Consider the following 26,424-nt stretch of genomic DNA (forward strand, 5'->3'; position numbering starts at 1 on the left):
GGGTTAAGGCTTTGGATTGGAGTTAGGCATGTAGTGTCCAGGCAATGAATGTAAGTAAATGCAACGTCCTCCTGAGAGACAAGCAGATATTGTGTGCGCAATTGTGTGTTTGAGGCAGACCTCCCATGGAATACGTCCGTGGTACCAGGCGTGGCTCTTCAGGTTGTTGCCGCTCAGTTTCAGCTCCTCCTCCAGCTGCTTCCTCAGTTTCTCCGATGGCGGTTCCAACCAGAACTTGTCTTTGGAGAACTTAAAGGGCATCACAGGTACACAATCAGAAAATCAGCAAAAACCAAACCAACAAACACAGAAAACAATAACAAGACTTTAAAGCATCACGTAGCAACTACCAACAGAGGTGTCTAAAGTCTGCTGCAATTCTGCTGCTTCTTTCCTCTTTCCTGCCATCTGTGAAACCAAACCAGACTCTCTTTGTCAAAAAAGCTGCTTGAAATTTTCTCCTCAGGGAAAAGAAGCATTGTGGGTACATCTAGTCAAACTGCAGCCTTCTCAGCTCTGTTTTTGTATGAGCGAGTTAAGAGGGGACAAAGAGGGGATGGGGGGAATGGACAGTTCTGGTATTCCCACACTGGCATCCACACTGGCGGCACCAGGGGCCCGAGACCCAGACCAATGCTAGAGTCTTGGCCTCGTCGCCGTGGCAACGTCATTGTGTGATGGGGGTCATCACTCAGTAGTGCTTTGTTTGACATGTCATTATACAAACATACACACACATACAAAACAAAATGAAGATACTGTATATCAAGAGTTTACACTGACGGGCTGGGAATGCCTTTGTTAGACACACACACACACACACACACTCACACTCACAAGTTACTGTTATTACACTGTTAAATAGGTGACATGTTGTTTTTCACGTCCCTGGTACCTCCCACCCCTCGCTTCTTTTCAGGATGGTTTGTCCCACTGGACTGTGAATAAAAGGCTGGGCACCAGGCCAGGAGCACTTCAAAACAAAATACGAGTGTGTGTGTGTGTGTGTGTGTGTGTGTGTGTGTGTGTGCGTGTGTGTGTGTTGGAGGGGGAAAAGACCTGGAAGCATCTACTGAATACCTTTAATTTCATTAGCATTATCATTCATTGCCAGCTTGTCCCATTCAGACAAGTGTGTTTGTCAAGTATCCAATTATAGGTCAATGAACTGGAAATTCTCTCACTCCACCTTTTCCAGGCAGAGCTGCCGGCTGAATCAAGGCCGCCGCCATTACCAGCGGCAACAGATTCAAAGTATTTCACTGTAGAGGACCACACAGTCACTCATCTTTATTGAATTACAGCCTGTGTGCTGTGTGTTGAAGTTGCAGACAACTTTTAATTTAAGATTAACTGAAAATGGTGCCACTGCTGGGAACAGAAAGTGGCTTCTCTAACAACAGGAAGAGTGAAAAGCAGCATCACCGTAAAAGGAAGTCACACATAAACAGGATAAGCGTTTTTAAATGAAAATAGATTTAAAGTCATGTATAGAGGAAGCCTACCTTCACATATTCTCCACTGCTGTCTGTCCGCTCCTGCAGACTGAAAAGAAAAGAAACATATGAGAAATTTGGATCAAAAATACTCTAAAACTTTATTATAGGGGTCTGTAACTTAATATTCTTGTTTTAGCCACTTCTCTATGCCCACTATGGGCATTTACTTTCATGCATGAATCTTCTCAATTCATAGCCTTTTGGGTTACAGCAAACAGCAAGACTAAGAGTCTACAACCAGTGGCTGTGCTAATGGCACTGTGAGGCTGCACTTAGGCACTGGAGTACTTCAAGCTAAATGCTAACTTCAGCATGCTAACATGATGCTAATGTGTAGTCACACTCATTGTTTAGCATGGTAGCATGCTAAAATTTGCTAATAAGCAACAAAGTAGATTTTAGGCTGATGGCAATTTCATTACTTTTTACTTTATTTGGTCATGAATCAAAGTGTTGGACAAAGTAAAATTTTGATATTTGGCACTTGATGAAAAGCGAGGCGGTTACCAAAGTTAATATTCATCCTGAGGAGTCCATGAATATCTGAACTAATCTGGTACCAAACCAAGAAGAAGACACTGGGATATTTCATAAAATAAGAGAAAAGTTTGATGTGCTGGTGGCGAGGAGAAGTCAGAGGATCATCAAAGTCATTAAGATACATTTACATTTGATGGAACTTCTTTGATGGAAAAGCTGAAATGACACTTTGTGGCTGAACTGACTACTTCTCGTTTTCCTCTGCAATTTCCCTTAGGGGATCAATAAAGTATCTATTTATCTATCTAAGATTCATTTTCTGGACACCATCGATATCTGTACCAGATTTCATAGTAACCCATTCAATAGTTGTTGAGATGTTTCAGTCTGGGTCTAAGGGGTGGACCAACATGACTCTTCCCAGGATGTATTTTTATTAAATGCCTGGAACCTTCTGAAATTTCTTGTAAAAAATGGTCTCTCTGTATGCTTTCCTCATTCATGCATTTCTAACTGTTCTGTGTTTGAATCAGTGGGACTTGTCTGGTTAAATAAAGGTTAAATAAATTAAATACAAGGAATAAAAAACAAGAAACTCAGATCTTATTAAATTAAAATAAACATTCATTCAATATTTGTTCATTATTGGCATGGACACTACATAAAATAACTAACGAACATTAGCAATGAATTCTAATTAATTAAAATTAAAAGAATATTTATCTATTTTGCCTTTAATTACAATCAAATCACTGGAAGCTCTTTGTAGGGAAACTTTCTAGGACATTACTGGGAAGTTGTGAGTCTCTTAAAAGAAATATGTTATATCACATTTGTGATCACACAAGTTTGGCATTCATCGTGCTTCATCGTGATTGTCCGGGATCAGATTTGATGGAGTGTGACAAATCCCTGGTAACTAAGCAAACAACCCAAACAACTGTTTAAGTTCTCGTTTTTATATTACCCAGTTCTGGTTGATATGTGGGAATGTCTCACATCCCCTCCTCAGCTCCCACTTCAAACCAAAAGCACAGGTATTAGTAGCAGCAGTAGAGCTGCATGCTGTTGAAGGTGCACTAACTAACTTCTGAATATGAGTTTTTTAGTAACTTCAACCACGCCACACCACCACCCATGTACAAGCAGCCATACAAGAACTTGAAATGTTGATTTAAATCATAAACTATCTAATCAGATAATAACTTAAAAATATTACAACTATATAAGAATCGTTTTTTGACGTGAAAATGTCGACCTCCTGGGGGCTCTGGAGGAAAAGTAATTAGGATTCATCTTCTGGGCATCATGAATATCGTACAAAATTTCATGGCAATCCATCAGAGGACTGTTGGGATATTTCAGTCTGAACTAAAGTGGTGGACCGAAGACGTATTGAGGAGCAATACCCAGTCCTAAGTCTTGCAATAGCAGTACTGATAGTGGCTGTAGTAGCAGTAGCAAGAGTAGTAGTACAGTTTTCTGTCTCCTGTCTGTCTATCTGTCCTGTTGCACAACTCTCTGACAGCTGCAGTGTGTTAATCTGCCACCACCCAGCAACAGCTTGCAACACAACATACTTCTCCAGGGAGGACGGGGAATATTTCTACTGCTGTGTGAAACCTCAATCTGCAAAATGGTCTGTTTTTCAGGACTGAAGCAAAGGAAACTTCTTTCCTCTCCAATGTCCAACCAGTAATCACACCAGCTGGCTTCTCACCAAGTCTGAAGGCTCTGGGAGTCATAAAACTCAGCTCCACACATCGGGGAGCGCAGACGCTTTCAACTGACGTTAGACAAAGGGAAAAACACTGCAGTTGAGTGGTTTTCACAGCGGTGATGTGTTGTGTCAGTGAAACTACACGTTGGCGATGGCTTTTCTTTTTCGGTCACTCTGCTCTTCCTCTTCCCCGACACATGCATATTTCCATGAGTAACGTCAAGGGAGGTGACCTTTTGTTCCCAAACACAAACTCTGAGAGCAGACAGCAAACTCGCACACACAAACAGATGTGAACACGCAAGTAAACTTTATCCAGTCGATTTTATGTCCAGAATTGCTGCTTGTATCTGTGCGGAGCTTATTGGATGACACCATAAAAACAATTTTTATCAGGGTAAACTCTGGTTTACTCTCGTTTAGAGGGGGAGGACAGGATGTGCATGTGTTTATTTCTGACTTTTTGTTTTCTCCAAACAAGTTGTGTTTTCCTGTAATTATGAAAAATGATTTCATCAGAAAAAAGATTGTGAAATAATAAGAGTTTTAAAGAAAACAAGTTTGAATTATTGAGAACATGACACACTGTACCTTCTTACGATCATGAGAAAAAAAATTCATCTTCTGGACCTCGTTACAAGTAAAGCACTGGTCCAACACAGAGTATGAGCTCTCAGATAACGTTAAATATTGCTGCACATAAACTATAGACAGTTTAATGTAGGCCTATCTTACCTATATTTTATAGTATAGGCTTGTCTCGTGTTTGTATTTCACATTGTCTATACTTTTAAAAGGCAGTAGCCATGCTAGTTGGAAAACAGTTCTATTTTTTTACTTAGCTGCCACAATTTATGTAACCGCATATTCCATATGTTTTGTGAATCTGGGCGGCAATATGATAAAATTGTTGCTTTTCTGATGTCGATGCACATGGATGATGGGAAACAGGACAGTGGAGTATCTCGATGATTTGACAAGATGTCAAGAGGCTGCCAGTAGGTGAGCTCACAAAGAAACCAACAGGTGCAGGTGTTTTAAAGCAGATTTGACGCACATTGTTTTGACATTTATTCAGCATTTAACATGATGAAATTTTACTGAGAAATCAGTACATTTCATGAAATTGCCATAGTCACACTTCAGCTCCAGTGAATTTTGGTGAGAGAAATCAATGGTACATACACTTTTGAATAATCTACGTCCGATTAGCGACCTAGCTAACAAGCTGCAGTCAGCAAGCTTGTATAGCTTAGATAACTTTAATAAAATTGGTTAAATACTGAATTCAATTCCCTGTTCCCTGGCTTACTATTGCTGTGGATATCGCTGAGACCATGACACCAAACCACAGCCACAGTAAACCTCTCCACTGTGTGTTTCTGACACGTCGTCCACAGGATCTCAGAGCTGGTCTCAGAGCCCAGCGAGGGGAAACTCCCTCCACCTGGGCCTGCGCTCCCCGAACCAGCATCAAATGTTACAGCACTTCCTGCTCCTCCAGCCAGAACATCTAACACCACTGCATTAGGCACACTCATAACATCCACACAGAGAGAAACAAACACTAAGTGGAGAAAGAAACACAGGCAGTGAGTCTGTCTGAGTTTTAAATAAAGGTCAAGGTTAACCTCAGAAACCACTTTTGCTCTGAATGATTCATAAACTAGAAAAGAGAACAAACTCTCTTATCATGACAGGAGTCCAACTCAACTCAGACACTGTGGACCAGTGAATGCTGATCTGCCACATGTAGGGTTAAGAAGTTTAGGTAACTGAAGCTACATGGTTTTGTGTATTATTTGACAGTTCAGAGTAAAGCGACTGTCAGGAAACACAGGGGGAGAGTAAAAGAGATGACACACAGTACAGGTTGCCCGCTCAAATCAAACCTAGGACACTGCGATGACATGATACACGTCTAAGAAGAGGTGCCGTTCTGCTCTGCAGAGAATACACGCCAAGTCTATTTTTGATGGACGACATGTTAATTTGCACAGAACAGATCGAGTCAGACAGGAAGACAGACACAGGAACAGTGTAGAGATTCTACTGCGCAGACTCACAATCATACATCAACATAAAAATGTAATTAAAACAGACAAAACATTTAACCATTTAACTACAAAGCCTACGTACTTATGGCAGAAGCATAAAATACCAAAGAAAAATGATCAAATCAGCAAATTATGAGCAAGTCAACAAAATCAGGCAGGCAAAATGCTCTGCTTCTGACACACACCTGGTGTGCTTTCACTTTTGTCTGGTTTCACGGGACTCTGAAACACTCAAGTAGGTGAATAAATTCAAAGAGAAATGTTAAAGGTAATATTAGAGATGTCATTTTTTCTTCACATCAAAGGAAAATACAGTATTTTAGAAATATTTAAGATGTGTTGTGAATAGGTTTAATATTTCTCCTAATTCTACTTTTGGTATGTTTGAGAATGCCTTGAAGAATGGAGAATGTCATGACAGAGAATCTCAAATAAGATCTTTATGTTGTCACTGGAATATCTGTGGAAGCATCCAAAACTGACTGTGAAACAATTTACGTCAAGTTGAGAGAAGCCAACTTTGAGCATATTACCTTTTCTTAGATTTGTTTTTGAGGTTTTCAGTGAAAAGATCTCGTCTAAAACTGGAAGAAAACTTTAATTCTAAATTGTTAGACCAGTAAATTCTTAGCATGAAGAGAGTTTAGTCTCTTCTGAAGTGTAAGTTTAGTCGTCAACTATTAAATTAATCCCCAACAATTTTGATATTTTCTGGTTTCTCTTACTCCTCTATGACAGTAAACTGAATGTATTTGGACAAAACAAGACCTTGTAGAATGCAACTTAGGAAAATTTTGGATAGGATTCATCATTTTATGACATTTTATTGACCAAACAACTAATCAGTTAATCGAGAAAATGATCAATAGATTAATCAATAATGAAAATAATCGGTAGCTGCAGTCCTACTGCTAAAACTGTGTGGTTTACATGATCACCTTGCTCAGTAAATAGATGGTCTTTGAACCCCAGCTCAATTTTTTTAAAAACTCATAAGTCTCATATTATATTTCAGAAAATTAAAATACTTTCTTCCCATATTAGATGAGGTGCTTTGCCTTCTCTACAGGGTGGGAAATTAACTTTGTAAAATGTGAACATCTAACGGCTACTGAAAGATAAATGTTTAGTGGCCGCTAACAAGTATAATTGTACAATAATATAATAACAAGTCCTTATTTTGTGTTTGAGATCTCGGACCACCTTCATATTTCACCAGCGTTTGGCTGCTGAAATACGAAGCATGACATGATGTCATACTAAGGTCAGAGAACTGGAGAACTGCATTATGCTACCGAGCCACAGCCTGACAAGGCAGAACATATTTGGTCAAAATTATAACCTGTGTCTGACTTTTTACTGCATAAAAATAAAAAATAATACAATAATAAAAAATCTTAAATACCATAGAGTTGTGCAGGGTCTAGTTTGTGAAAACAGCTTTTTAAATTGCAGTAACTATCGTTACAAAACGGATGTAAAAGGCAGCTAGCTAGACCACTAACTAAGAGGGCTACCTCGAGTGAAAGCTAGTTTGTGGGCTAGTGTTAGCCAAAGCTAAAGCTAAGTTTAGTTGTGGATTTTCCCCTGACATTAGCTGTTATCTGCAGATGAAAAACAAATATTTTGATGAACTGACATTTTGGTTATTCAGTTTGTCATTCCACACAATTAAAAAAAGGCAGTTCTACCACTTCATGATGGAGGAAGTAAAAAAAACAGCTACACTCCTGCTAAAGGTGGCTAGCTAAGCACATCTCAGCAGCTGCCATTTCATTTATTGACCGCACAGTGAACTTTGTTCTATTTAGTGGTGATGCTACGTTTAAATCTCATACTTAAATTGATGATATCAAATTGTAAATTATTGTATTTTATAGATTTCAATATAAATATTAGTAGTGCTTGGGCAGCTTTCTTACATAATGTTGCTGTGTGGTGATTTTTGGGTAAAACAATCAGCCTAAAAATAACTCAAATGAAAGAATTTCGACTTATCTATCTGTTTGACAGTTTTGCTGTCCAGCTTGAACACTTCAGACTCTTTTTTTTTTTTTTCATCTTCACCGCCTCTGTAATTACTCCACTCTGCCTTGGCAGAGCAGAACAGGCAAAGGTCAAATTCAGGTGTAACTCTGGGCAGACTGACGCAGGTAGGACAGACAGGAGAAAATCAAAAAGGCTGTTGCATCTCTGCCAAAAAAGCCTTATCAGTGGTCTGAGTGGAACCAGAGCCGGATCAAATTCCTCCTGTTATGTAACAGATTGAGCATGCACTCCTCCATATAACACACAGACAAACAGGCGGACAGACAGACAGACTAAAGCCCAGCCTGGCAACCCACTGACTTCAAAGTCGACTAGCTGTTGTAAATGTTTCACTACCAGCTTCTCGTGTTTTAATGTCACTAACCTAAAACATGTGTCTGCTTCCTTCCGCGCTACAGGCATAAACCACAGACCGCCACTCATTAAAGTGGAGACATGAAGACAGTGCTTGAAAATGTCCCAACTCGTAGCAGAGACAGGAGCGGTGTACCAGATGACAGGGACACCGCGCGCACTCTTCCTCTGACAGTGAGATGAAGAGTTTCTCAGCACAAACACAGCACTGACTTCCACATACTCGCCGTTCACGTGTCATTAAAAGCAGTTCTCTCACCTTGTCGCCTCACCCTCCGCGGAGCGGGATGACCGACACTTGCTGCGCCCCACTTCGCACATCTTCTCCGGCGCAGTCCGGCTCGCAGCGCCACTGAGTTTGAAGCCGCTGACTGACTGACCCACGGCGGCAGGCGGAGCGCCACTGCGCATGTGCGCTGCTGCCCCATCCCGACGTTATCACTTTTTCTTTCAGTTTTCAGACTTCACGCTCGAAATAAAGCAGCATTTACTCTTTTCAAATCACACCACTTGTCTCATTACAATACGGCTTTTATGAAAAGTAACTTTTTTTTTTCAAAGTTTTTCAAAGGCAATGATTATTCAAATCATCTGACTAGTGTTAAAATACTTTAATAGTTTTAAAAGATTCTTTTTTAAAAAAGTTTTATAATAGTTATTTTAAATCGTATTTTTTTATGTTTTCTGTAATGAAGCATGGCTGTGGTAGAAGAAGTACTCGGGTCTTTAGTCATAGATAATAGTAGTAATAGTAATAGTGTAGAAATACTCTCTCATGAATTAAACATTTTGCTTCAGTAAAAGTACAAGTATTAGCATCAAAATATATCAAAATACTCATGAAGCAGAATGGGCCATTTTAGAATAATGTAATTTAGTGGATTATAATTACTGATGCAGTCATGAGTCATCGCTTAAATGCCACAGCTGGCAAAGGTTTAGCTAACTTCTATTACTTTACATACTGTTGGGTAGATTGTGAATTTAAACCCCCCGGAATCAATGACGTTTTATCTTAACTTATATGAATACATATTTGATATGATGATTATATTTTGAAAACTCTTGAAAAGTCTATGAACAAGTTGATTTGTAGTGGAAAGAGGTTGAAATAATCTCACCACAATGATTCTTAGGAAAATAAGACTTGACATGTGACAGGATGGAGATTTTTTTTTTCTTTCCTTTTTTTCTTTTCTATTTTTTTTTTTTTTTTGCAGCCATCGGTGTTTTAAACAGCTTTTTTCTGATATCCTTTGACCTGAAGTTTGTAGGGCAGGTTGAAAGTGGCATCCAAAAGTGCCTTGAATCAATTTTCTCACCTGTCAGAGCTATCCACTTCCTGCAAGCCGTTCATAGATTTTGTGGTTTCCTGTTTACTCGTGATGCCTCGCTGTCTGTCTGTTTGCTGGTCCACGTGGCTGTGAGCTGCTTCTGCTATCGGGTCCATCGGCACATACACATCCTGCGACGAAGCCACTTTGGAGCCTTTAGTTGCCATGTTTGAAGGCTCTCTTACAGGTCTATCAGGATCTAAAGCATCCTTGGTCCTTGACAGTGCCTCTTGGCTCTTGAAGGGGTCCACAGAAAGATCACTGAAGCAGCTTTCGGGTGCTGAGGTCAAAGGTGATGCTTGGCTGCGTGCTGGGAGGGTGGGCAGTGGCCGGTCCGGTGCAGAAACAGACAGAGGCTGGTCCAGACTCGTCAAACTGAGGGCGGACAGGGCACTTAGCAGAGGGGAGTCTCGGACATGCTCCCCTGAGTTCCGCTGGCTCTGCCCTCCACTCATCCCCTCCTCCTCCTCTTTCTTCTTCTTCTCCTTCAGCCCCTTAAAGCTCTTCTTCTGCTTCTGGCTGCGGGGCACTGTGCCCACATGTGTGTACATTTCACTGGAGTGGGCATAGCTGGGGCTGTGGAGGCAGGGCTCCATGTCATCTGCTGATTGGCCGCTCGCTGTTGATTTGGCACCGTCGAGAATCCCATCATGCTCTGGGGCTGTCTTGATGCCTTGACGCTTCTCTGAAGAGCGGCGGGTGGAGAGATTGTTGAGGCTCCCAAACCATTTGAAACCTGAAGAGGAGGAGGTGGTTAATTAAGGGTGCCAGAAACATTTCAACATCATTAGGGGTCCTCTTTAAAATAAATTTTAGTCTCAGTATGTAAATGATGACATAATGAGTTTATGATTGCAAAAATAAGAGATGCAGAACAGACATCTGCTTTTACACAAACGGCGAATACAAATCAAACAAATTATTCTCGTTTTTTGAGAGTCAGCTGTGGAGAGATTTCTCTCTAAACTCTGTGGTTCAGAGTGAAGTATCTCTACAGCTGTTGGATAAATGATCTTGAATTTGAATTTGATGTACATGGCCCCCAAATGATAAATGTGTCCACAGATTTTAGAGGCATCACATATTCACGTGAAGATGTTAGGGGACATTAGTTTGCCTCTGATGATTCAAGGTGAAGACCCTGGATCTCACAGAGCACAGGACCCTCTGTGCTGAAATGATTTGATGGTTTGAATGGTTAGAAAAAGAAATCCCGCCATTTCTAAAACTTCTTCAATTTAAATTATTTAATCAAAATTATAAATGTCCAATTGCCCGTGACATGTCTGCATGTTGGGCTGCCCTACCAACCATTTTGATGAGAGAGACTAATCTGAGATACTGAATGGTGAAGTACAGGAAATGCCTTCCTGTTCTTTCAAAAGATAAGATGTGTCAATCAGTAGACCAGAGAAACACAAAATATGACTGTTAGCCTTGTTATCAGAGGTGTTTAAACCGGCAAAAACAAGATATTATAAAAAAAAAAAAAAAGTGATCCTGAAATCTGACGTTGTATCCATTATTTGTTCCACCTGCTTGTTCCTGCTCAGGGTCAGACTCAGGTAATACATTATTCCCTCTTTGAGATGTAGTCGTACATTTTTAAGACAATGAATGATTTAATGTGGGACCTTTAAGTCACCAGCAGCTGCAAACAGTTAATTTTCACTTTGTCCTGTGAAAAACAAAAATGTTTTCTTTGCCTCGGAGTCATGTGAGGAATGTTGTTGTACCCTCGTCTGCTGAAACTCTCCTTGTTTCTGTTGCAAAGTGCAGCCCCTCCAGCTCTCAGCAGTGTTTGATTATGTTTCTGCCCCAGGGACCTATTAGACTCTGAAAACACTGATGGATATTTATGTCCTCAGCCAAAGATAGACTAATGATTTTGAGAAAGAGGAAGAAGTGAGGTGGTGGAGGTGCAGATGCAAAGAAGCTCCTCGTGTTATTTTCATGTTTTTGTTCATGTTTTTGCTGTATAACAAGGAAGGTTTCAGGACCAGGAAAACATTAATATTTCTATCACAATTCCAGATCTTTAAAGAAGCAAGAGTTTCAGCAGACCACAGGGTTACACTGGTCTTCACCCAACGTGCACGATTCCTTCTTTAGGCCGTTAAATATCTGAAAACTGTTTGAAATGAGGTGTCGACTTTCATCTTGCAGCACATTCTTTAACGTGATTGTGGATTTGATAATGCATAGGTCCAACACAGGCGCTTTCAAGATTGTCAGGACAACTTTGTTTGTCAGTGACTTAAAAAATGATTAATGTGCCGTTTTCTAATCTGCCTCCTCGTTGCTTAGATGTTAGATGAGAAGATGGATGGTACTTTCATATCTGTCCACTAAATACATGTAAGCCCTCAGCCAACAGCCGGTTAACTTACTATTAACCAATTGACAAACAAGATATGATGTGTTGATTAGTGAGCTTTAGAGGTGCTGGTGGCTGTTTTGTAGCTTTGGACAGAGTTAGGGTAGCTGTTTCCCCCAGTCTCTATGCTAACTGAACTGAATGAACAACCTTTAAACCTTCAAATAGTGAATAACTATGGAGTCAAACAGCAGAAGAAGAGAAGCGCTGTGAGCTGCTGTCCTCTCAGACATTTGCTGTCTTTTCTGAGCTCAGCTCCGTGCTAAACTCTGCACTCAGTCGGGCTGCTGTCCATTCAAACTGCACAAAGACGCGTCTATGTTTCATTTACAATGGACCAAAAAGCTGTTTGTAAGTGGAACAGTGAACAAAGAGGCAACACACACAAACACACACACTCACAGTCAAACAAGTGTCAATAGATCACATTCTTTTATCGGATTACACAAATAAACCCGCATCAGCCTCTTTTCCCTGACTCATCATATAACACTAGGCCTCTGCTAAAACTCATTTTCCACTGGTGGGTAGTAACTAAGTAGCTACATATACTCAAGTACTGTACTTATGTACATTTTGGGGTTCTTGAGATATCCATTTTGTGCTGCTGTACACTTTTACTCCAAAATATTTCAGTGGGAAATACTGCAGTTTTCACTCTCCTACATTGATCTGACAGCTATAAATACCATCTACTGTTTAGGTCAGAATTGTGTATTCAGAAAAAATATTTTAAGCGTCTAAGAGTAAACCAGTGGCTCTCAACCTTTTTGGCTTGTCATATTTTAAATGTCAATGGGCTGCTAGCAGCAGTGGTGGAAGAATTACTCAGATCCTTCATTTACAAATTTTACAGCACAAATAAAAATCCTCAATTCAAATCCAATCTAAGAACAGACGTCCTGTTTACTTCAAGTATTACGAGTAAAAGTGCTTGTCACAGGGTTGTCACTAATCTTTAGTTGTTTTTTTTTTTTGTTTGTTTTTTCCTTTTTTGAAATATTGGAATGTTGATTCTTTTTGGGCCCAAACATGAAACCATATGAGAAGTTTAGAGGGGAAATGTCTCTTTGGTGGAAGTGCTAACAACCCATACACATCTGAAATGTGATAACAAGAAATACAAGCCACAACTAGACACAATGAGGTCACAAACCAAAATTATTTGGCATAGAGTTTTGTCATCATATGTTTTTAAAGAAACTTGATGTCAAATAAATGTAAATGGAGTAAAAAGATGCAGTTGAAATACTTATAAAAGTACCTCAAAATTGTGCTAAAGTACAGGGCTTGAGCAAACAAAATTGCAACAAATGTAAAAAAAACCCAAACTGTCGTATTAATAATGCCTCTAAAATAAAGCAAAACATTACTCACTCAGTTTTCGTTTGTTCATGTTTCAGACGTTCAGTTTGATGACTTTTTGACACATTCACAGGCATAAAACGGTTATAAAACTCTTCCACTCGTTGCTGCAGTGTGCCAGTTAGTCGCATGCTCTTTACCCAACAGAGTGAATCTGCTTCCTGCACTCTGAACACAGCGGAAGTGTTGGGGGTAAATTTCAGGCAGTTATGTTGATGCAATCAGGTGACAAGTCATTTTCTAGACCTCACCCTGGAACTTCACACTGAGACTGTTTTTTGACAGGATTTAGTCTAAAACTTCAACTCAAAGGCCAAATCAAACTTTCTTCTATTTTTTTCTTAAGAGATCATGGATTAAAAATGGATTGATGACATCCGAATTAAACACACAGGGACTCAAATGCTTGGACATTAAAGGACTGCTAACAATATTCAGCACAAGAGTCCAAATCCCCTCAGAGCAGCCACACTGTTCTCAGAAAAGATGGCTTGACAGTTGGAGGCAGTTTCACTGCTGTAAAACCTTGTGTCTTCAAAATGTGGATTCGTTTTTAATGTATCTTGGTGACACAAGACTTTACGAAATGCTAAAAATCATGAAAAAAGATAAATTGTTTCAGGAAATTTCCCCAGCTTGAAGAGCATCATGTAACCTTTTAGGTGATGTGATGGCAGGAAAATCCAAAACAGTGAAAATAGGAGGTTTAGCCCTGATTGCAACGACATATATCAGTGTCATGATATTGTCAGACACAGAAGTTCTATTACACATAAAGATCAATTGTAAAGCAACAATAATCAATCATTAATTCATCAGTGATTTAACTGTCTCTCACAGGGAGAGTTTTACCTCTTGTACGTGTTTCATTTTACTGCAGTAAAATGTTTAAAGGCAGGACTTATGCTTCTACTTTAAACACTTTTTCATCATGGTATTGTGAGTTATACTTATATTTAGAATTTGAATTTCCTACCTTCCATCAGGTAAAAAGTATTATGTTTAATGCCATTTCCATTTTCTCAAGTCACAATTGCTGTGCTGGTCTGTCATATTTTGATGTAAAAATGTTTAATCATTAATTGCTGGTTGACACATGTAGAAACGTCAGTCTTTGAAAGCACAGTCTGTTGATCGATGTTGACATTTTAGCACAAATTGCTCCTGTGAAGGAAGAACTGGAGCCTCTTTGTGTGAAGCTACATGTCACTTCTCTAAAGTACAGGAGAACATATTAGTTCATGAAATGATTTTCATAAACATTCAACCAACAACATATCTTCATACTTTTTATCCCCTTCCAGACTCCAGTAATAAGGAAAGATATTAAAAGACACAGCATTCCCTAAAAAACACACACACACATTAGAGCAATTTCACTTCCTGTTTCATTTCTTAAATTTCTGGGTGGAGCTCAGCTGGGTTCAACCGGCTCCTTTCTCACTTGTATGTTAAACCACAGATGACGCAGGGATGACACGAGCCCCCACTGACTGAACATTTTGGTTTGTTTGTCAGTCATTTCAAACGTTTGAGGACGTCTTTCGTCAAATATTCTGTACTATTTCATAGACCTGTGTACTGTGTGTACTGACGTCATCTTTTCAAGGATCAGAACAGAGAGGTTAATTTAAATTAAAATAAAGGAAAAAAAATTATATATGACTATCAGTCATTCCACAAAGTCAGTTTTTAGTGTTTAGTTTAGTGTTTATTGTTAACTTCTGGAATGAAACTGCTCAGTAGTGCACAATTAAAATCTTGGATCTGTATGCATCTAAAGCTGTGTGAAGGTTACTGTGAACTTGCTGCTGTTGCTGTGTCTGCTGCTGTGTTTCTCTCTCTGTCTGCTTGCTGGAGAGCACAGCGGGAGAGCATGTGTCACTCTCCAGGATCTGTGAGTGGAGGCAAAGAGCTGTCAACATCTTGCAGCATTACCCGCCAACGTTCGCTGGTGAACAAGAATCCCAAAACCAACTGAGCAGATTTGTGCACTCAACTAAACCACACAGTCAAGAAAGCTTTGTTTCACTGAGATTTAATAAGTCATTCAAAGACGCAGACACACCGCATCCAACAATGAAGAAAACAACGAAGCAGAGAACACCACAACAACAATACTGATAAATACTGATGATATGCATAAGCTGATGCAGTATAAATACCACCAGAATCACAGCATAAATTATTATGGTGTGTATTTGTGTGCGTGCGTGTGTGTGTGTCTGTGTGCACCCTAAGTAATTGTTACTATTGTGTAAATCACTGTAAATATCTACTCTGATGCATCATCTCACCAAGTATCCACAAATCTGAGAAGTGACTCAGCAATTACAGCCTTTTAAAGTTGATTGTCCAGGAAATTTGAGACTTTCAGTGATCAGGGCAGCTTGAAACGTTACCTTAATGAGTGTTGTAACATTGTTCTTTCTTACACATCCATCAAAATCAAAGAAAAACAATTACACCTGCAATTATTCTGTCTGTGGACCACAGTGCCAAATTCTATGGAAGCCTATTTATGCCAGGGAAAAGAAGAAACGTTAAGAGTGAGAAAAATAAAATCTGTATAAGTTTATTTCAAGTGCACTACTGTGCAGATCAGTGTTTTAACACACTGAAAATATACTAAAAAAGTATTTTTTAAAGTATTTTTTTTTTCAATTATCTTAAAAGTGCACTTTAGGGAACATTTATGTAAATGTGCAAGAAACACACTTGGCAATATTTAAATGTACTTAAGTACGCTTAAGTATATTTTTACATTTGGGCGTCTCGACACAACTCAATCAAATCAATATAACTTGAGCAGAAAAGAACACAGTGGATTGTCTTTCAAAATAAAAGCCTGCTCTTGTTTATTCATATCTTGAAATTGTCTCACATAGAATTTATCTTCTGACTTTCTTCTCGCTGTTTCACTTTGATCAAACCTCCTAATATGTATTAATGTTATTAATGCACCTGCCCAGTGATAAACCTTTTGATAGTGGAAACAGTCTGAAAATGAATGCAGAGTCTGAACATAAACCCGGCAGTGAGCACGTTTGTCAACACAACTTAATAATGAATGCAAATGAGTTCAGTGTAGTTTGTAGGAGGCAGGGCTGTTCGAACAGGTTCAGCTGAATCTGGACTTGATGTGTGTCAAACTGAGCGCACTCACTGTAATCGTGCAACCGTCACAATGACGTGAACACTGGCACGACATGGGAACCTTTTCTATCTCTGCCATCCGTCACATATGTTGTGAACGTGGCAGAAGGTGCAGACTAGACAGGTGTTCATTTCACCACCAATGAGATACACAGGAAACCAGAATCTAGTTCCAGTTCATGGTGAATCTCAGGGGAGCGTGTGTTCTGTCGGCAGCATCATCAATGGAAAGTGGTACATTTGTACAGCCTCTCACAGGCAACTGACCTCAATATATGAGAGTCTATTCCTGACCTCACCTTTTAACCTTACCTTTAAACTGAGACAGTGACACGTGGCCCTCTAGACACTGAATTATGATGTATTTGCTTGTTATTCACAATGCTGGAGAAAGTTTTAGTTCTTCTTAAGCGCTATGTTTTCAGGTTGTCCGTTCATCTGTCTGTACATATGTAGCGCAATATCTCATGAACACCTTAAAGGAATGTCTTCAAATTTAGTTCAGTTAGATTTAAGATCACAAGCTGGTAATTCTTGGTTTCATCCTGGAAAAATCTGCAAATGATTTTCTCCATTAATTGATTGATTGCTTTGCCAAAATTTTTTGAAAATAGTGAGAATAGCTGTCACCATCACCCACAGACCAAAGGGACACCTTCACAATACTTGTTCTGTCCGACCAACAGTCCAAACATCAAAGTGATTGAAAATAAACTGAAATTATTCAAATGATTAATATGACACGCAGCATGGCCTCACACTGGTGTATCCATGATTGGGACAAAGGAAGAGGGAGGATGAGGGATGAAGGACTTCCCTTTTATAAATGACACCAACTCCAGAAGCTCTTGTTCCGATGGTTTTCCTTTAAGAGCACCTGAACAGAGAAAGGGGCAAAAGTCTGAAGTCTTGTGAAGGATGAGCTCAGGCAGCGTACCTCCTGCATGAGGAGCTGGATGTCCTCTTTCATTTCTGCCTCCTCGTTGTTCCAGACCTTTTCCCATTATGAGAAGCTGACTGTGTGCTGCTCAGCAGGGCCAAGACGCTCTCTAAGCTGGCTAACGTCCGTCTGCCACCTCTCCTTCATGCTCGTCTGAGGGAGTCCATCCTCTCATAAACAGAGGCTCTCGTCCTCATAGTTTCCTCCTTCTGAGTGTGGAGGCTCTGACAAAGAGAGGTGATCTCTCTTCTTTATTTCCACCTTGGCCTTCTCACACTCTTCCTTAACCTCTCTGCAGGAAACCATGGCTGCGTCACATCTTTTCTCGAGGGCAGAGAGACAGTGGTGGAGAGAGCCAGTTCTGTCCTCTCTCCATCCAGTCTCCTCGGTTTCCTTCTGGAGGTCCGCCTTGAGCCGTGTGTCACAGCTGGAAGACTCCCTCTCCCTCTGGACCACGGTAATGTGGTCCTCAACTTTCCTTCCTTCCCTTAACCCTCATCCTCCCTCTGTGGCTCTGTTAAACCCCAGGGATGGAGTACCACAAGGTAGCACATAACTAAAACTTCTGGCACAAACTAGAAACAAAACATTAGTTTTTCAAATTGAATAATGCAGTTTTGATATCTGACATTTAAATGGACTCCTCACACATTACTTTGATTGGTTATAAAACACGGACATTCAACACAGGAAAGAACACAGTAGAAAACTACTCATGGTTCAAACTAAAAACTAGCACCAACATAAACCCCCATGATCTGAAGAGAAGCATTACGACACCAAACAAAAAGCAACATTTGCATTTTGTAACAAAAAACTGCAAACAAACTACTCCGTCCAGCACTAAGCATGCTCGATGGCTCATCATGTGGACCACACTTTGCGTTCTTTGCACGTTATGGATGCAAGCAGGAAAGAAACAAACATGGAGGGCAGCAAAAGTGACACGGAGGAGCTCGTACCAATGAGACGACTATAAAAGCTCTGATGCAAACCGCACTTTGAAAACTGTGCCGCAGACTGACACACACCTGCCACGACAGGCTGAAACACCACAAGCCTCTTTTACCGCCTACGCAAGGACCATGTCAAACAGAGCGCAGAGAGGCTGCAGATGAGAGCCACAAAAGAACAGCTGAGCGCTCAAAACAAAGCCCAGACGCAGACGTCGGCTTTTTTTGTTTGCAGCCATAGTTGGGAAGTTTTCTTTTTAACTTTGTAGATTTTATATATTAATATTTCATACTTTGTTACAGCCTCAATTGAAAATTTGCACAAAGAATCTAAATAAAAGAAAAAAAAATGAAATATGAGAGTACCTTTTATAGATAGATAGATAGATAGATAGATAGATAGATAGATAGACATACTTTATTTATCCCAAGCTGGGAAATTGCAGTGTAGCAGCAGCATTACACACAGTGAAATAAGTGAAAATAAGACTATAAAGAACAAACTATACATAATTTTTTATAATAATAATAATATTTGTCGACTATATTGAAAATACAATAAGAAACAGGTCTTTCCATGTGGTTGTTTTATATCAACAATATATTAATGGAATTGACAGAAAGCAGGTCAAGCTGCTGCCTGCGTTGGCACTGAACGTTCGTCTTGGATGTTAACTGTGCCATACATACATTTGTAATTTAATAATAATGATGATTTTTATAATTATGCATTTGTGAATTGAAAATGCTGAAGAAGTAAAAATACAGCAGTATGCCAATTTAGATATATTTGTATTCTATTACTGTACATCTACACTCAAAGTACAACTCACATTACATTATAAGTGTATTTCAGTTGTGCTTTAAATTAAAGAATAGCATGAGCGAATATAAAATAATGAGTATATTTGTAGTATATTAAGTACACTTAAAATAGTCCCATTTTAACACAGTCAAGTAAACTTAATACAACTTCAGTTGGACTTTTGTTCAACTTAAAAACAAGTGTAAGTGTAATAAGTACAAAATTAGTTGCATGCATAATAATAATAATACTCTCATGATATGGTATATAACAGTACAACAATCACAGGGGACATTTTTCTGCATTGAGTACTTTTGCTTTGAATACTTTACGTACATTTTCCTGATTATCCTTACATTTTTCTTAGGTAACATTGTGATTGCAGGACTTTTCACAGCGTAGCATTTATACTTTTGGTAAAAGAAATGAAGCCTTCCTCCAGCACTGCTCATTAGGCAGCCTTTGTCACTGTAATGCTATCACATCATATACTATCTTATTCCATTATTCTTACCGCAAAATTCCTATTAATGTTGAAGCTGGCTGAAGTGGAGCTGATTTTAACTACATACTAATGGAGAAGAATCTTAAAATGAAAATACTCAGCACAGCTGTACAGCAATTTGTTACTTTCCACCTCTGCCCGTTGCTGGTGTTGAACTGTGCTGCAGCCCAGCTGGCAGCTGTGACTGACTTTCTGTCTGCAATATATAACAGCAGCTAAGTCGTCTGAACAAGGACGTTTCAGAGTGGCGTCAGATGAATGAACACTGTATGTACCAGGCAAGTCATGTTACTGTATTCAAAAGATAGTGTAACTGGGTCAGTTCACAAATTACAAAAACACAACTGAAGCAATAATAAGTAAGTAAAAGTAGTAGAAAGGTAGAAGTAAAAGTACTCATTATGCAGAATGGCCCATTTCAAAATTGTGTAGATTACATTACTGCAGAATAATTAGTGATTCATTGATGTGATCAATGTTGCAGCTGGTCAAGGTGGAGATCATCTTAACAATACAATTCATTAAAATGCTCATTTATTAGTTGATTTTATATCTTGTATTGATAATCTAAATCTGCAAAGTAAGTTAGTTACTAATTAATGTTATCGAATAAATGTAGTGGATTAGAAAGTACACTTCCCTCTGAAATGTAGTGGAGTAGATGAGGAAAAAATGGAAATACTCAAGTAAATTTCAAATACCTCAAAACTGCACTTGAGTGCAGTCCTTGAGAAAATGTACTTGGTTATACTCCAACATTGGAAGTTTATCATTATTATTATTATTGATTGTATCCTGCCTGCTGCTCTGGGTTTGGACACTAGGTGGTAGCAGAATTCCTTTTAGAGCAAAGAGAGGCGAGAGGATGTCAGTGGTTTACAATGTTACTTATTTCCTGCTAAGTAAGTATAAGCAGAAAAATGTCCTCAAGAACAGGTGGTGTGTTAAAGTGGAGAGTTTCAGCTCCATCATATCACTGTCTGTTAACTCTGTATGTGACAAAGGTGTGTTCAAGGTTTGTGCCTTCAACTCCTGACGCTCCTCTATAGGCTGAGAAAAATCTCCAACCTTTCATCAAAACTGTCACTTGTTCATGTTTTTCAAAGTTCCTGGAAAGCAGACATTTCTGAGATAGAAGACCATATTGGGTAATAGGCAAGTTCACATTTTTTATGTCTATTTCCAAGGGTGGGAGAAGTATTCAGATCCCTTTCCTGAGTAAAATACCACACTGTGGAAATAATCCAATACAAGTAAATGTTCTGCATTGAAATTATTACTTAAGAACAAATACATACAATCATCATCATAAGTAAAAAGATTTATTATGCTGAAAAATGGCAGCTGTGAACGTTTATTATTATATACTGTAAAACTGTATTATGGGCTGCACGGTGGCTCGGTGGTTAGCAGCGTTGCCTCACAGCTAGAAGATCCCCTTTCTGTGTGGAGTTTGCATGTTCTCCCTGTGCAGTGTGGGTTTTCACCGGGTTCTCCGGCTTCCTCCCACAGTCCAAAAACATGCGGAGGTTAATTGATAATTCTAAATTGTCCGTAGGTATGAATGAGTGGTGTGCGTGGTTGTCTGTCTGTCTATATGTGTAGCCCTGTGGTAGGCTGGCGACCTGCCCAGGGTGCCCCCTGCCTTCGCCCGAGAGACGGCTGGGATAACCTCCAGCCCCCCCGTGACCCTGCAAAGGATTCAGCGGTGTATAGATAATGGATGGATGGAAAACTGTATTATTACTGGAGCTGTCCTTGTGACTGTGTATGGTTTGGAATAAAGATTACAGTGACTATCAATGCTTTCATTGTAAATGTAGACATGTGAGTATTGTGTCACATAAGAAAGAGTTGAAAAATGTGAATCTATCCTTAAAATCTGCAAAGCACCTTTCCATCGGAAATCTGGTGGAGCAAAAAAAGAAAGTCTCACAAAGGTTCAAGGTTCAGTTTTGAGTTTCAAGGTTCTTGTGTTTCAGTGTAAGAAACCGTAAAGAGAAGCGCAGAGCTCAGGACTCTGCAGCGCTGATGTTGATGCCACTGAATTCAGGCTCAGGGAACTAATATAATACAACACATAAAGCTACAAATGACTACAAGAGTTCATTTATTTCAACATTTCAAAGGTTATGACTGAATTAAGTTGCATGCTGTTCCATTTAAAAATCATTTGCTCAGCTGTAAACTTTTTTGTTTGTTTGTTTGTTTGTAAGGTCAGAAAAAATAATTATTCACATCCAGAAAATAAATCCTGAACACTTGATGCGATCCTAATACATGTACCAAAAAAATCTATGTATTCTTTGAATTCACAAAACAGAATGTGATCCTATCAATGCAGTAATGGAATATCGAAGTATCTGACCTTGCTGAAGACGACAGGATTCACAGATAATGCAGTACAAACACGCACAGAATGGTGCATTCACTTCACCCTCAGAGGGAATCTGCAGTGAGAGAATAATGGACACAAAACATGCAGCTTAGTGGAATAAATAAAAAGAATAAGCAGCAGTGAAACGCAGAGGACAAACAGAATAAAACATTTAGCTTTGGAGTTGGATTTTTAGATTTGGGATTTACAGAGCTGCGGTAAAACAGACGCATTCTGTCTTTTATGAAATCAAAGTGGAAATGCTGCGTGGCTCCTTGCCTCCATTCACATCCGAAAGCAGACACACTGAAACAGGAGCAGCTTGGGTTTTCGTCAGATGTTTTGCTAAATGAGATTAGTCCCTGCGGAAGAAAACCTGTTATAACATGCCATTTAATTTGCGACTGACTCATCAAATATCATTTGTCCTTAAAGTTAAAAAAAAAAAAAAAAGCCTGTGTGGTGAGATAATCCAATTTCCATGATGAGCCAGTTCAGGCTTCTGAAGGAGAAAGCTGTTCTCTCTGCTGGGAAATGATCAATATCTGATCCTGGAGCAGCAGGGCAGTGCTCAGGTCAGTTCGCCTGCAGTTCTCTGGGCTGAAAACAAACCTGCATTCAGCATTTGGGAACGTTTGCATTAAGTCAATTCAGGGGTGTAGCTCACAGTTAATGTTGAATAAATCCAGGAGGATTATCAATCTGCAATATCTTTAACATTCATCCAGTCAGGATCCTTCCAGGCAGTGGAGCCAGACGTGACTGAAGTAGAAGTACCAATACAACAGTGAGCCATCCATGCCATCCATGCAAGTACTTAAAGTGAAAGTACCCATTATAAAGAATGAGTTTTGATTTGGCGTACTGTATTCAGCATACTATGTACTGGGACATACTACTTTTTATTTTTATTTTTTTTACGATTGTGTCTGTTGAGGTTAATGCAAAACTAGCAATACAGTACAATACGATACTTTATGTTTTGGACAGCCTCCCAGGATCAGCTGATGCTATCAGACATCAAACAGCAGACATTTAACATGTGCATGAAGAATGTTTTGATTTAGGAATTAAGAAAAGTAAATGTAAAAAGTAAAATAAAGGTGCTTTCAATTCTTTGGTTTTAACACATAAAAAAATCACAGGACAAACAGGAATCAGAACTGGGATTTAACAAGAGCCAGAACAACAATCTGAATCTGAATCAACACAAAAATGCCCAAAGTCAAATGTTGTGTTTCAGTCCAGTTTTAATTTTGGCAGCCGTGACACTGAATAAAAACAGGACCGTCAGAGAGGACGTCACTGTCTCAGGTCTCAAATCTGTTCAGAAAGGAAGTCACCGGAGAGTCTCCTGAAAACTTGGAAGCATCCCTGAAAGTATTTTGTGACCATTGAGGACTTTGCTGTCTGAACCATCTGCTCCTAAGAAACATGACGTCTGACATGATGTTGTCAAGGTCTCTTTTACCACAAATAAACATGAAGAATACGAGGACATCTGGTTGATCAAATTAAAATGTGTCCCTCATCTAACGGCACCATCTGGCCCACTGAGCTGTAAACTCGCTAATTTATTATGTTTTTTTTTTGTTTTTTTTTTCTCAACACTCAAGTGAATAAATGCTAAATCACTGCACATTAATTAAACACACGTTGTCACCTTCCCATGGCAGTTGGCTAAAGGGATTCTGAGTAAAATACAGGATCAGATCCTGATCAATCAAGAGGATTATGGAGCGAAAAGAGCATTATTCATGGCCTGGTTCCATCCTGATCCACTCTCTCCCCTTTCATTACCTTTTGTCAGCTCTATCCAGGATCACTGCATAAAACCCGGAGGAGAGACCACATTAGTCTAGTTCTGATTGGGCGGTCACCAGGTGGGTTTCCATCCACCTGTTTCTTATGCACATTCACAATTAGTGTTTTGAAAAAAAAAAAAAAACCCTGAAAGGGAACGCTAAAAAAATAACAAAAAAATAACGAATTAATGAAAAAAGATATTGACAGAAAGTTTTTACACTTGGCTGAGGTGGACGGATTGGTGTAAAATGTGACAAAGTGCAATGAAAGCACATTTGGTGGATTAATGATCTTGTGCATGAGGCATCAACGTCCACCACACACGAATACATAAAATCTGTGTGGAGCGATGAGGGCACTGGACTTCACATTGAAACTTTAAACAAACATTTTTTTTTCCATCATTTGAGGTTTGACTGGAGCTGCGGCCTCTTCTTCTAAAATGGTATAATGGCATTTGACTGGAGCAATACAGATGTGACAATGTGAAAGACAATAATAATCAAAAAAAAATATCATCGGTATTTCTATTAAAAATAGAACAATCAAGTATATATTTTTCTGATTGTCAGCAAATCCCCTTAAAAGACCAGCACCAACACTGTGCGTCTCTCAGTACTCTCTGACTTCCTGTCTGGCTCTCAGCTCTAAGTGAGTGATTTCCACACTTAACAAACGTAACTCAAGCAGGAGGAAATATAGTGCATTTCTTGGGGAGTATTGTCAGTCGCAGATAAATCCTCACTTTTCTTTCTGCATTGACTTTTTTTTACCATTTCCCGTCCTCTGTTGTTCTCTTATTTAAGTGGTACACCCTGTATATTCATTTCAGTGTAAGTAAATTCGGGTCCCATGCACCCAAACCATGCAAGTCAAACTCAGCCCGGTGTCTGTCAGCCCTGTTACACACTTACCTTTAAGCGCTGATGAACAGCAGAGACCTCATTGTGAATAATGACACAGAAATGTCAGCTTAAAGCCACTGGCCTCCTTTCTGTTATCGCACGCACTGAAATATTGATGAGCCTCCCTTTACGCCGTCTCAGATATTTGCCTCTGACTGATGAGCGCTGTGGTGTTTTTCCTGCCAAACAAGCAGGACTGTTTACTGTTAACAAAAGCCGCAGTGCAGACCATGTTTTTAAAATCCACACAGAGCACGTGGGGAGAGGATGGGTAACCATCCTGCGCTGCGAACAGTTTGTCACTATTTTCATCTCACCATGATCTGTGCCCAGTTTGCTGCTTTCCGCGAGAGCTGTTTTCTGTGCTGTCTTTGTTTTTACCTTCTGGAGCCTGGAAGAGACATGATCTGCTGCTAATTTCATCCCCTCTCCCTCTGCGCTTCGTTTGCTGAACACATCTCTGCGGCTGTGATTTATCACCGCTCTGTGGCTTTCAGGTAATTCCCAAGTGATGCTACCTGTCTTAACGACTGCCCAAAATAGAAGACTTATCACCCAGAAGTAGGCTACAGAGGATATGTCTTCTCTCCTCTGTTCCCTGAGACAATGTGAATGTCTGCACTTTCTTCCACTGCTAAGCTGATTCACGCCTAACTAAAAGGCTTCTCTGCTTGTTTAAAGACAAATGAGGGTACACGAGTCAGTACTGGATTAGTTTTTAATCACATTCAGTGTGATATGAAAGAGCAAATACTGTAGATAACTGATCAATCATTCTCTGTAAGGTGCACATACCAGCCTGGATCAGCTATGGTTCTGTCATAAGTCAGAAATGATTTTTTATTAATTCACTGAGAAATGATTACTGTCTCACCACAGGCTCTGTGAGTCTGTAAATACAATATCTTAATGTTTCTTTATGGAAAAACAGCTGATTTCCACAGTGACCATACCATGACCATCAGCATCAACTTGTGCTGAATGTAAAGAGGACAGAATAATGGATGGAGGGCACCAAATGGGCACCAGTCGAGTCTATATTGACAACACGTCACACTTTCTTTGATCCAAATTGCATCTGCACTTTCTTGCAGATAGTTAGATGAGAAGCTCAATACCGATCTGTTGTATTAGCACAGAGCTGGAGTCAGGATGATTAGCCTAGCTTAGTACGAAGACTGGAAGCTGGGGAAAGTAGCTAGCCTGGCTCAGTCCAAAGCTCAAAATACACCCACCAACATCCTCCAAAGCTCACTGATTAATATGCAGTCTCTTATTTGTTAAACCTGCACACAAACAGAAATGTAACGAGGCCAAGAGTCTACTGCTGATGAGCAGCTATCACTATGTTAGCATGCTAAAATGTGTTAATTAGCAGTGAACACAAACTAGAGGTGTGGCTGATGGGACTATCATTAGTTTTGGGGGTATTTGGTCAGAAACCAAAGCAAAGGAAACACATTAACATTGTGACCTGATGATGGAGCTGCACAAAAAGTCAGATTATCATCAAAGTTGTGCAGTTCACACTGAGGGGACCATGGCCACCCAACCATTAGCTGTTATAATATTTCACATGCTACAATTTTCAATGGAAAGGAGCTAAAAGCCTGCTCAAAAAGTCACTAGATCATGTCACAAATAATTTTCCACATCCATTTGACATTATGCAACAATCTACACTTAGACAAGACTTTTAGTTAAAGCAACTACAACAAACTCTCATTTTGTGTTTTTGCGCC

The 26,424-nt window shown here is 39.5% G+C and overlaps 1 protein-coding gene across 2 annotated transcripts in view; it reads right to left on the reverse strand.

The window, feature by feature from the left end:
• The window catches only part of sh2d3cb (SH2 domain containing 3Cb), a 35,247-nt gene extending 21,872 nt beyond the window's left edge, over nt 1–13,375 (reverse strand). Inside the window, exons 1-4 of one of the 2 annotated variants that reach the window (XM_041938103.1) lie at nt 13,248–13,375; nt 9,482–10,229; nt 1,506–1,545; nt 121–249 (exon numbers count right to left, since the gene is read on the reverse strand). In XM_041938103.1, the coding sequence (XP_041794037.1) occupies nt 121–249; nt 1,506–1,545; nt 9,482–10,229; nt 13,248–13,266 (936 nt within the window). In that variant the 5' untranslated portion in view covers nt 13,267–13,375. Of the gene's footprint in view, nt 1–120; nt 250–1,505; nt 1,546–8,418; nt 9,461–9,481; nt 10,230–13,247 lie in introns of those variants that run through there. The other variant, XM_041938105.1, reaches the window with a different exon arrangement.
• Between the last annotated feature and the right edge of the window lie 13,049 nt (nt 13,376–26,424).

The sequence above is a fragment of the Chelmon rostratus genome, chromosome 5 (assembly GCF_017976325.1).
Source record: "Chelmon rostratus isolate fCheRos1 chromosome 5, fCheRos1.pri, whole genome shotgun sequence".
Taxonomy (NCBI): Eukaryota; Metazoa; Chordata; class Actinopteri; order Chaetodontiformes; family Chaetodontidae; genus Chelmon; species Chelmon rostratus.